The 12,780-nt window shown below is 39.6% G+C and overlaps 1 protein-coding gene across 5 annotated transcripts in view; it reads left to right on the forward strand.

The window, feature by feature from the left end:
• Positions 1 to 12,780, forward strand: part of SYT16 (synaptotagmin 16) — a 136,938-nt gene that overhangs the window by 32,476 nt on the left and 91,682 nt on the right. For 3 of the 5 annotated variants that reach the window (XM_033953081.1, XM_033953085.1, XM_033953083.1), the window contains exon 3: positions 9,796 to 10,476. In XM_033953081.1, coding sequence (XP_033808972.1) covers positions 9,918 to 10,476 — 559 coding nt within the window. In that variant the 5' untranslated portion in view covers positions 9,796 to 9,917. Of the gene's footprint in view, positions 1 to 2,323; positions 2,404 to 9,795; positions 10,477 to 12,780 lie in introns of those variants that run through there. The other 2 variants (XM_033953082.1, XM_033953086.1) reach the window with 2 other exon arrangements.

Consider the following 12,780-nt stretch of genomic DNA (forward strand, 5'->3'; position numbering starts at 1 on the left):
TGGTGTTAGGCATTATAAAACACCTCCGTAGGCGCAATTCCGCTGCCATGTTTTTTAGGCACCAGTAGGCACCTACATTTTTCTTTTAAGAGTATTTGTTTTTTCATTTTAGCGGTGTTTTCAACTTATGTTAAGTGAAAGTAGGGCACCATTTCTAGAATCTGGGCCTTTGTATCTATGCAAGGCTTCTGGAAGGGATAGCACTCGGACTGAAGATGCTGTTCAGAAATAATTGCAAAATCATGTTTTTTGCACTGTCAAACTTTTTATGCAATTCAGATCTAAGCATCAGTTGGAAACATTTATTGATGTTCAAACTTTTTTCCTGCAACATTAACATTTATTAGGTGGTTCTATGGAGCAAAGATTTAGATCGATTGATTATGATTTCTAGTACTTAGAATTTATGGGGCATCGAAAACATACCTATTCGTCAAATACTTGGGTAATTAATTTCATCCATTCAATTATATATTTTATCTTTTGTAAACCAAATAGAGCTTCATGGTCCTGCTGTATATAAGCTGATTGTTATGTTGTTATTTCTGTTGCATGCAGGCACCTTGCTTCATTCTAGTCAGTAGCATCCAATTAATACCATTTAAGAGCTGATGGTTGGTGAGCTTTCCGCTGCTGAGTTCAAAAACTGTGACATAATCCAAAGGCTAATTAGACTTGAGTTACTGCTTGGAAGCCCAAACTCCTATTTAGGCATGCTCTGCTCATGAATAGATTCACTAGAAATTTGTCTACTTAGGAGTACACTTATTAAAAGCTGATGAAAGTCACAACTGTACTATTTATAGTGCCCGGAAGAACTGAGTCGTGAAGCCGTGACCTTTAGAGGGCTTGTGTGTGATGTCCTGAGATGCCCCATCTTTCTCTCCCCAATAACCCCCTTAATCGTATACCCGTCTCCAGAAGCCCCCAAGTTGACTCCCCACTCAAAGTGCCCCCAAGTCATGACCCCAATCCTGAGACCCTGCCCCAAACATCAAAAGGGCTCTCAACCCCCACCTCCATCCCCCAGGCCCCATGGGCTTCCCAGGCATAATTCACGGTGTCTAGTGGAGTCAAGGTAGGAGTGATTCCCAGTTGCTCCTGCCCCTAACTGTTGCTTGGTTCAAAATAGTGCCAGTAACCTCCTATAGGTAGTCTTGTGTTCCTTATGTGGCAGCTTGATCCCAATGCATCCCAAGATGCATGCGGTCCTGTGGTCTTCTCTCCTACCAAGTTTGCTGTGCAAGGTATGGGGGTGTCAGGTGATGTAGAGGGGGCGCTGTTGCCTGGTCAGGTGGTGTCTGGTGATGTGTGTGTGTGTGGGTGTTGCCTGATGTCAAAAGTGTCCGATGATGGGGGGGGCAGGAATGTTGGGGGATGTGGGAGTGATGGGGATTTCTCTGCTGTGATCAGACAAGGTAGTTGTATACGTCTACAAAGCTTGCTTTGCGTGGACATTTTTATTTTTGAACATGGCCAAAAAAGGTAGACGTCCTAAGGACCAAAACTTATATCTAGGTCATTTCAAAAATAAAAGATAGACGGCTGTATGATTTGAAAATGGACATCTTTTATCCTGGGTTTGTGGATGTCCTGCCTAAAACGTCCAACCTTAGACTTATACGTCCTATCGAAAATGCCTCTCCATGTGTTTTGCATTTCATATTGTATTCCTTTTGCTTGCCCTTGTTTCCAAAATTTTGTCATTCTTTGATACGCTAAACACCTTCGTCTTCTGCTTTTTCAGCATGCTGTACTGTTACTAGACCACAGTATAATGTTTTCAGATCTATACAACACTATACAGACACATATGATAAAATATGGAAAATATTAATAACAACCTTTGACTTATAAGACAGAACTGGGTTTCAACCCCAATAAAATACTCGAAGAAGGAATCTATAGATAGGATTTAAATGAGAACAGACCACTTTAATCAAGCAGAGATGCAAGAAATTAGGTCTCTACCCTTACTTAAAAGGTTATTTAAAGTGCCTACGTGAAATGGATTTTATAAAAGCAAATACATACCCACATGTCTATATAAAATACTAGCAAAAGTGGCATGCACAGAGTCTATATAAGGAAAAGAAACTGACTAAGTATGGGGCAGAGAGCTGGAACAATCTATTTAAGGCCCTATCTACCAAGCATTTCTCCCATATATACTAATATGGGGGAAGATCTTCAGTCAATAGGCTCCTTAAATAGCATTTCATCAAACCTTTCATGTGGAAGTTGGAGAAATTGTAGTCTTCTGTATTCCCTTTTTGCCATCAATTGCAAATAATTTCCCACAGCTGTCTTTTTCACATCATAGTGACAGAACACCAGGAGCCTGATCAAACAATCTTGTGAAAGCAAAGAAAATCTGAAAAGTGCATGTAATTGTAATGTTTGGTATGTATAATTGTCATTGTCCCTGTCAATGAATGCATGCATCATATGTTGAAGCAAGCGAGTTCAGATATACAGTGATACCTTGGAATCCGAACTTAATCCGTTCCAGAGTTCCAAAGTGTTCGAGTTCCAAGACAATTTTTCCCATTGAAAATAATAGAAACTGGATTAATCAGTTCCTGGGTCCCACAAACTCAAATTTTCACAGGAAATACACTGGATTTTAAGGTAAAATATTAACAAATATTCCAAAGCAGCATTCAGATTCTGGGTCACAAACACACATATACAATGTGCAGGGCGTTCGGATTCCAAGACAAAATTTACTACAAAAAAAAGTTCGGATTCCAAGTCGTTTCAGTTCTGGGGCGTTCAGATTCCAAGGTACCACTGTACAATTATGGTACATAATTCAAGTTAAAAATGTATGTATATTCTGTGAATGAAGGGGGAATTACTGTGTCAGAAAGCTGTGTTAAAAAACAAAACAAAACCCAGAAAGAGTAGAATAGTTTCTCTGTGTTCATTTCTTTTTCATCTTGCATAGTCTTGAATCACTGTTTTCTAACTCTGTCATGTCAAATTGCTCTGGAATGTGCCAACAGAGATGACCTGCCTTGCAGTCACCAAGCATTATCATTTATGAAGCATATTTATTAAGTGCTTTTCTCAAACTAATCCCAAAGAACATTATGCTAAAAAAAAAAATACAGAGGTGAAAAATATCAAAATGGAATCTGAGTTGAAGGCTAACATTGGGAAATTGTAATTCTGTGCGTTATGCTGAGGACATTTCACAAAGCCATAGGTATTTATTAATTTTAAGATTGTATGCCACTCTGTGAGGGTCTTTTACTAACACTCGTAGGGTCAGGTTCTGTATAGTGCATTCAAAGTTGTGCATGCAAATCGGTGTGTACTACTGATTTGTGCACAGAACTTAATTGTTTAATAAACTAATCAGCACTGATAATTGGTAAGTAACACCTAATAATTGATGCTGACTAGCAAGAATTAGAAATCACATGCACAACTTTCTAAGTGCATTCTATAAAGTGATGCATATACCTGTATATTCTAGTGTGCAAATCTCAGAAAGAGATGTGGCCAGGGGAGGAGCCTGGGTGGATCGTGAACGGTCCTAAAAGTTAGGTGCACTGTTATAAAATATGCCCGATCCCCGCACAACTTTGGCATAGGCATTTAAGTGTGGTTTTCTTTGATCTAAATGGGTGTTCCTACAGGTTAGCCATATGTTTGGGCCCTAAGCATCATTCTATAAACTGTGCATAACTTTGGAGGCATTTTATAGAATTATGCTAGGTGCTGTCCTTTTTGGCACCAGTTTTTTAAGCATCATATATAGAATACAGTATTCCCCCGAAACTCGAATTTCAAAAACTGTGAATACTGTAAATTACCCTGTACAGTACTTTCTCATCCCGAGATCACCCGCATCATTTCCTTCTCCGGGGTCCTGCCCTCTTCTGAGGTTGCTTCCTGTTTCCGGCAAGGCGGGACATGAGATGGGCGGTAAAGGAAGAGAGTGCCTGAAGGAGAGCTAGCGGATTGCATCCAATGGTCCGGGAAGGAGACCAGGAAGTGATGGTGGACCACAGGGAGGGGAGAGCGGTAACACTAGCACGTAAAAACCCACGAATTACTGAGTCCGTGAATTGCAGACTGCAAATTTGCAGGGGTGTTCTGTATAGCCCTTAGTGCATGATAATGTTGTTAGGGAGCTCTGTTGGTAAATGATCCTCTGAATTTTCCACTTTACTTAAAATAGTGGTCAAAAATGATTGAAATTGAACTCAGACAATGTGGAATTTTGATAGTGTTGAGCATGGATAATGAGACACCAGCGCACTCATAAAGCTGCAGTTGCCAATTAAGCTGCTAGCTTTCACTCAAGGTGTGCAAAATAACAAAAACATGGAAATGACGTATAACGCAAGGTTTATCAAAATAATTATTTATTGCTTTTATTTTTCCATCTTGGAACTCAAAAGGCTAGTTGCGTTAGCGGGAGGTCGTTATAGTTGCCAAAATGCTGGCCTTCTGATAACGATCTCAACCCGATACTTCGAAGCTCCCCAATATATACCTTCAGTCCAGTTTGACATCATTGGCCATCAGCCAATCCACTAACAGAGGTTGTCCTTAAATTTAGACAAAGACCTTCTTTTTAACATGGAATAAAAGTTCCAAAAATCATAATTTTTGTTTACATTCATTTCTGAATATACATAAACATTTTATTACATATCCAATATTCTTTTTGTCCTTTTAAAAAAAGTATATTAAGAGAACCTGCATTTGTTACAAAGTGCTGAGAAATTCTCGGTTCTCCCTGTCAGCACAGTAAAGGAGAAGGAGGGGTATTTCCCCCTTGCTCAAACTGTTAGTGTTAAATTTCACTGATATACTTTCCTCAGTGTGGGCTTCATGTGCCCCCCTTCCCTTCCTATGCTGGAGATTGCTACAGGTCTCTGATTCTAACTTAACTATTTCCAGATGTTGCTTTAGGATTTTTCCTTAGTGTTCCTTATATAAAACATTTCACTTTAAGTACCCCTTCTTTTACAGATCATTCATACCACCACATATCACACATTCATAGTTTCACATATTATATGTCATTCATATTTAATGCATGTTATATCTCAGTTTGGGATACGTAACGGTAGTGGAGGGATTGCATAAAGAAATTTGTTTGACCCATCGAGGAAGAAGACATCTGATTCCAGCCAATGTGTGGTTCGGCTGCATCTCAAGTACTGTGTGTAATTCTGGTTGCTATATCTCAGAAAAGATATAATGGAATTAGAAAAGGTACAGAGAAGTACCTTGAAGAAAATGATAAAAGGGAAGGACAACTTCCCTATGAAGAAAAGCTAAAGAGGCTAGGGCTCTTCAACTTGGAGAAGAGATGGTTCAGCGAAGATGTGATAGAGGTCTATAAAATACTGAGTGGAGTGGAATAGATAAGAACATAAGAATAGCCTTACTGGGTCAGACCAATGGATCATCTAGCCCAGTAGCCCGTCTTCACAGTGGCCAATCCAAGTCACTAGTACTTAGCAAAATCCAAATACACTTCTCCCTCCGTATTTGCGGGGGATGCGGGCAGAATATCGAAAACCTGCGAATAAATTTTTGCATATTATTTGTGTTTTTTTGTAAATAGACCTGAAAAAGATAATAAACTGTGAATAATCTGACCTGCGATTTGCTCCGTATAACATCGGGAGCAGCGATTTCCTTCAGGAACCACAGGGAGCAGCGATTTCCTCCATGAACCACTGGGAGCAGTGATTTCCAATGTGAAACATCGGATTCAGTGACGAAAATTAGGGGGCGGAGTCAGCAGCTAAAAAATCGTGAATAAGCGAATCTGCAAATACGGAAACCGCAGATACGGAGGGAGAAGTGTAGCAACATTTCATGCTACCGATACAGGGCAAGCAGTGACTTCCCCCATGTCTGTTTCAATAACAGACTATGGCATTTCCCTCCAGGAAATTATCCAAACCTTTCTTAAAGCCAACTAAGATAACTGCTCTTACCACAACCTCTGGCAATACGTTCCAGAGCTTAGCTATTCTCTAAGTGAAAAGATATTTCCTCCTATTAGTTTTAACAGTATTTCCCTGTAACTTCATCGAGTTTCCCTAGTCTTTGTAATTTTTGACAGAGTAAAAAATCGATCCGCTTGTACCTGCTTTACACCACTCAGAATTTTGTAGACTTTAATCATATCTCCCCTCAGTGGAAGTGAATAAAGTTCAATACGCGGCAAATCAATATGCTGCCTACATAAGGAAATAAATGCCAAAATACAAGGCAAAAAGTTGGATCTTCAACATATTTCCCCAAAGAACAAAAGATAGCTTTAAGAGAACTTTTTATATACCGGTATTTCTTCATTTAAAAAAACTGGTTCCATTCCAATTCAAATATTACCGCTCACCAACTACATAGCTGCTCTGTCCAAACTCGGACCCTGGACCACCCCTTTGACTGGTTAAATAATAGCTGATTAAATCCAAGGCACTACCCAGTTAAGTGCCATTGAATATTGGCCACTGACCATCTTAAAGGGGTTTAACAGGGCAGGAACCCTTAGGTTGGAAAATGTACAAGCTATCAATTCCCTGGCATGGATGAAGGAGAAAACTGTGGATAATTATAAGAGTGATCAATCTGAATAGAGCAGCTAAGGTGAATAGTATTGGAAGAGGAGATACCAGTCAAAGATTGTCAGAAAAAGTAAAAGATGACAAAAATGTGTACTGTGCATTTTTGTGAATCTTCTTGATCTAAGTAATTTTGTCGGCATGTGTCTTTATATAGCATTTTTGTTCTCACAATTTATTTTAGTGTGTACGGTAACTAGTCACATATAAACTGGATCCTTCAGATAAGATATGTCTAACTACTCATTCCAAATAGAAGTATATATTATAGGATACTGCTTTTTATTTTTTGCTGAGTAATTTTCCATTAAGCTAATACAAAATTTAATTGAATGAGCCTGATATTAAAAAAAAAAGCTGATGAGCTGATGTTGAGGCCATAGCGGTCAGTGGTAATATAAGTGCTGACTGCCTTGGACAGACTCGGAACTGGATATTTGATGCCCAGCTTACTCTGGACATGGGTATGGCATATTCAGGTCTTTGTCTGCAACTGGAAGTTATCCATATGATGGTCCTTATCAGACCAGTGTCACGAAAACTGCCCAGATAAAGTTAGGACACTGAGCTAGATTCACTAACCTGCCCGAATCGGAACAATCTGTTTCCGATTTAGGCAGGTCCGACGAATTCACTAACCTACAATATGCAGATGGGGGCGATCGGAGGAACGCCTCCATCTGCCTGCACGGATTGTGCAGACCCGTCCTAGCCGCAGGTTTTTTTTTTTTTTTTTAACTTTAAACTTTTTTAAACTTTAAACTTTTGCGGTGGCAGCAGCCTCTTCCCTCCTTACCTTCAGTGTGAGCCCGCAGGTTTAAAGCTGGCGCTGCACTGCGGCGTGCAGCCCCACTTTAAAACCACGGGCTTGCATTGCAGGGAACGGTGGCAGAGAGCAAGAGAGTCAGGGCGAGCAGGCAGGAGAGATCTGGGCAGGCAGGGGGTTTGGGTTTGGGGCAGGCAGGCAGGCTCGTTCGGGGCTGCAGGAGATAGGGCTGACAGGTTAGAAAGCAGGGCGGCAGAAGGCAGGGCAGTCGCAAAGGGCTTCAACAACTGGTCCTGAGCAGTCTCTTTTTGCGAGCCCAGTTGGATCGAAAAAAAGTTTAGTGAATCGCGTCCCTGCCTACTTTGCATGCAGTTCCCCTAATTTGCATGTGCGCACCGGAAGTGGATCGCTACACAGGAGGGAAATCTGGTCGCACTGCAGTAATTGCAGGAGGGAAATCTGGTCGTTAAGGGCTCGCAAACCGATTGGTACACGATCGGTTTGCTTAGTGAATCTAGCCTTGCTGTCTTAACTTTATTTGAGTACTTAGGGCTCATTTTACTAAGATGCACTGGATTTTATTCATTCTAATGAATTAGCATATGTTAAGTGCCATGCACTTAACGGCTTCTTAGCATTTAGAGCAGGATAATCATTAGTGCGCTCTAATCCATTAGTGCATCATAGTAAAAGGAGCCCTTGTCTGGTTAGTCCCAGCTCCATCCAGGCTCTATCCTTTGAACTGCCCCAGCACTAATTGGATAGTGCTATAGAAGGCTATGTTGATATTCAGCATCACTATCCATTTAAGTGCCGCTGAATATCAGTGGTAAAGCCAGCTAATAGGATTTAACAAACAGGAGCCTTCTAATCTGGTTAAATCCCATTGAGCTCCTAAATCCATGTTCCTCAATTAGGCTTATTAACTTGTGTCCTATTTTCCGTCAAACTTCTATAATGGGGGCTTAAAAGTTATGCCTATAAATGTAGGGCTGCTATTCATTTGCCTAGATTTTTTAACCTAATTTATGAGCTTAGTGCTAGGATCCTGAGTCTTTTTCTCTGCCCTAAACCCACTTCTGCCATCCATTTTTTTAATGCTCCTACTGTAGGAGTTATGGGGCCGATATCACTGCATAACAAATTTTAACTTTTTTTCTGGGGCAAGAAGAAAATGAGGTTTACTTTATAGAATTTGACCTCCTGTGTATGAAAATAGCCTCAGTTTTCTCCTATCACTTATAATTTTTGAGCACATCGCAAATATTTATAGCATGAGACGTCATAATGTAACGCATTGCGTCGATTTAAATAAGAAGCAAAACCCTGATACAAAATCGATGATTTAATCTCAACTGTGCTGATGAAGCTTGACAATTGCTGATGATGCAATACAGCGCATTGCTGATGATGCAATAGGCCTACAGAGAACTGCATATTCCAGCTCCGCCTCCTCACCCATAATAATTTAATTATATAGCACATTATTACATCATCATTAAAATTAATACTTTAGTTTAAAAATCTAATTTGAGGCAAACTGTTTTAATATTTCAGAGATTGTTATTACATTTACTCCAAGCATTAGAAAATATAGTGAAAATGTTAATTTTTGCATTATAATGCTCTTTTGCCAAAAATCAGAGGGTTATATTGAAAAATTAAGGTCAGTTTTGAATTCAGCGACCCCAAATCACTATAAAACACCCACTACAATTCATGCCCCAAAACCTCTGTTGCACAATGTATTCAAATGATTTTCTCACTTGAGATTTATACTCCTAAATTACCGCCTTTGAAAATTTACTAGGGCCTAGTAAATTTTCAAAGAGGTCAATTCAGGAGCATAACCCTCAAAGGAGCCCTTTCACTGTAGCAAAAATGGTCTAATGTGGGACATGCTAAAATATTCCATGTTAGTTTTGCCATCTATGTGTGCTATCTATGAAGTAATTATTCTAAAATGCTTTTTTGGACGGATGTGTCAGAGGCAGAGTATGGGTACACTATTCAACTAGCATGCTGACAATTAATGCATGCTACCTGAATAACAGACAATGTGGGAGCTCCTTATCACCTCCAAAATAAGAGATGGTAAGTACTCTTGTGTTAATTAAAAAAAAAAAGGCAATATTCTAATGTCAGCATTAGCATAAGATCAGAAATTCAACAATTAGAAAAAAGGCTACTTTATGGCTGCAGTAGAAATGGGCTAAGAGCATGGGAAGGACAGTTTAGTAAATGGGCCCTAAAGTCAGGAACATAAATCCTTTGAATGTTGGGTCTAATATATTTAATAATCTGAAAATTCAGCTCATTAGTAACTTGGTGGTGCCTAATAGATTGACAGTAAAAAAAAAAAAAAAAGGTTTTACTTCTCTGGTGTGGTTAGATAGCTTTTAATGTGCTGTATCAATTTTTTTTCAGAAACATTGAGAGGAACACATACTTTAATGTATTACAATGCTTATTCTGTAGCTTGCAGAACTGTAGGTGTGGTATGCTGGCAAAACTGAACATTTGGAGTTTGTGATCATCATTTTCTGGTTATGGTGCTAAATATGGCGTCTCAGGATGTTCAAAGTATTTTCCAGCCTCTTTCCTCTTGGATGTCTCGAATGTGTGAAGCAGTTCAACAGGCTGGAGACTCAATACTTTTTTCCATTACCAACTTAAACAAAAGAGAGAGCAATCCAACTGTAGACATGAATCAAGATTTTGACTTGGAAAATGAAGAGGATGACCATGGAAACGATCTTGACTTTGATGAAGATATTGACCCTTCCAAAAACCTGGAAGACAACCAGCACTGGATCCAGGAAGACAATGATAATTCATTATTGGATTATGACCTGAATCCAGTAGCAACTGGACAAAGATTAGATACCAGCCTACAAAATCAAGAAAAAGTGCCACCAAATTCTGACTTTTCGGAATCATCTCAAAACAAGACAAATTCTGTAGCACAAACTGGATCAGCATACAATGATGATGATTTACGTTTGCTTCCACCAACATATGAGGCAGAAAAATACATAGACCAGCAGAGAGAGAAACTTCAGCGGGACCTTGATAGCCAAGCACATTGCTCTTTAGAAAATATTAATGGTAAGAAGGCCAGAATAGGTAAGTTAACTACACTTACCTTTATTCCAAATTCTTCAGTTTTCCTTAAAATCTTTTGTTGAATCATTCCCATGTTCATTTTATGTTATGCTTATATCTGAATTCTGACCAGAGACATCATAAGTGCCCTGACCTCATTGAGTAATGCAATTCATTTTTTACATGTTAAATTTAGGTCATACAGACTCACAAACATGTTTACATGCTGTATATTCTATTCAGACTAAAAGAAACAGCAAAAATGTTTCAAAATTGAGAAGCCCCCAACTTCTGCTTCATTACTTAAACTACAGTAGCTTCTGTTTTTATTTTGCCTAGATGATAAATAGTATAATATACAATATACTCTGATGAGTGGAAAACATTTCTAAAGCCTCTCAACATGGTCCTTTTATTGTATTTTCCTGACAGAATAATATAGCCAAAAGAAGAAATTGGCTAACAATTAGAATTCTCCCAGAGGGGAAAGTTTGAAAGAAAAAGTAAAATTGGATTAGAACTAAACGGGCCTTAAATAAATGACAATATGATGTATGAGGCGGTTCTCATTTAGACCTTTGTCTGTTTGATGCTAGTCATCAATGAGTTACTGCCTGAGCCCCAATAAAACCTCGTGTGCCACTCGAAAGGCTCATACTGATGTCCATTATATATAAGGGGCTCATGTATTTAAGGCTCGTTTAATTCCAATCCAATTTTACTTTTTCTTTCAAACTTTCCCTTCTGGGAGAATTCTAATTGTTAGCCAATTTCCTCTTTCGGCATTCAGGTTGGACTTTATTGGCTATTAAGTCCATAGGGTTCTAGTGGTTTAGAATAATATAGCACCAGGGAATTTTTGCAATGGAAACTTGACATACAAAAAAGATTGGATTAACACAAGTTCATCATGATTTCAGTCTTGGCTTCTGTCTATTCTTCCCTCTTTCATATACATGTGTACTGTAAGTCAATAATTTTAAATAAATCTATCATAGTGTATCTCACATTTACATACCTTTTGCGTGGATCAGAAATATCTGAGCAGCATGTAGGCAGAAAACTCATAAGGAATTTCCTTGGGAAATTTAACCCCCTCCTTTACTGATGCGTAGTGCACGTTTTAGCGCTTGCAACGGTCGTAACTGCTCTGATGCTCATAGAATTCCTATGAGCATTGGAGCAGTTACCGCTGCTGCTAGTGCTAAAATCCGTGCTAAGCGTTCGTAAAGGAGGGGGTTAGTAAGGTACCAAATAAGGATGAGGAATGTGCAATGAGCCATGAAAACATATGAGTCTTATATTTTATAGTGATTGTAAGTTTCCATTTTCAAGTCTTGTCTTTCTATTTTATGATCAGATCTCATTGAGAGTTTCAGAAACACATGGTCTCTTTTCTTAGGAATAGTCCCCATAGGCACATAGGGGAAATTTTTTTTTTTTTTTGGGGGGGGCGGGGGTTGAGTATTGAATTTTATTGATGATTTAAAAAAAAGTGTTGAGAAAAAAGTAAAGATAAAAAGAAGAAAATATGAAAAATAAAATTTAAAGGGAGGTTTTTAGCCAATGATTGGAGAAGGAAAATACTACGGCTCCCTTTTATCAAGCTGCATTAGGGGTTTTTATCGCAGAACAGTGCGAGTAAAGCTCTGACTCTCATAGAATTCTTGTGAGCGTCAGAGCTTTTACTGCAGCAGTCTGCGATAAAAAAAATCTAACACAGCTTGATAAAAGGGGGCCTATATTATGCTATGATGTGCTCTGAGACTATTCCTATTCCTATATTTTTTATTAGGTATTTATATACCACTTATCAAGGTTTATAATCAGGTACTCAAGCATTTTCTCTATCTGTCCTGGTGGACTCACAATTTGTCTAATGTACCTGAGGCAATGGAGGATTGAGTGCCTTGCCCAGGGTCACAAGGAGCAGTGTGGGGTTTCAACCCACAACCTCAGGGTGCTGAGGCTGTAGCTATGGTGTAGTAAGGGTGAGGGGCACCTGGTGTGGTAGCACCAGTGGCGTACCAAGGAGGGGGGGGGCAGTCCGCCCCGGTTGCAGCTTTAGGGGGGATGCACAGCCGGCCAGGTCCGGAAAATGGTCGATTGCCAAGGCAAAGTGAGTCGATCGCGAAGCCCATCCTGGGCTCCGTGATAGACTTACTTTGCCTTGGCGATCGACCATTTTCTGGACCTAGCTGGCTGTGCACCCCCCCACAAGGCTGCCGTCAGAGAGGAAGTTCGGGCCAGCCAATCGCTGCCTGGCTGGGCGGAACTTCCTCTCCGATGGCAGAATTGACGTCGGGG

Source organism: Geotrypetes seraphini, chromosome 7 (genome assembly GCF_902459505.1).
Source record: "Geotrypetes seraphini chromosome 7, aGeoSer1.1, whole genome shotgun sequence".
In the NCBI taxonomy this organism is placed as follows: Eukaryota; Metazoa; Chordata; class Amphibia; order Gymnophiona; family Dermophiidae; genus Geotrypetes; species Geotrypetes seraphini.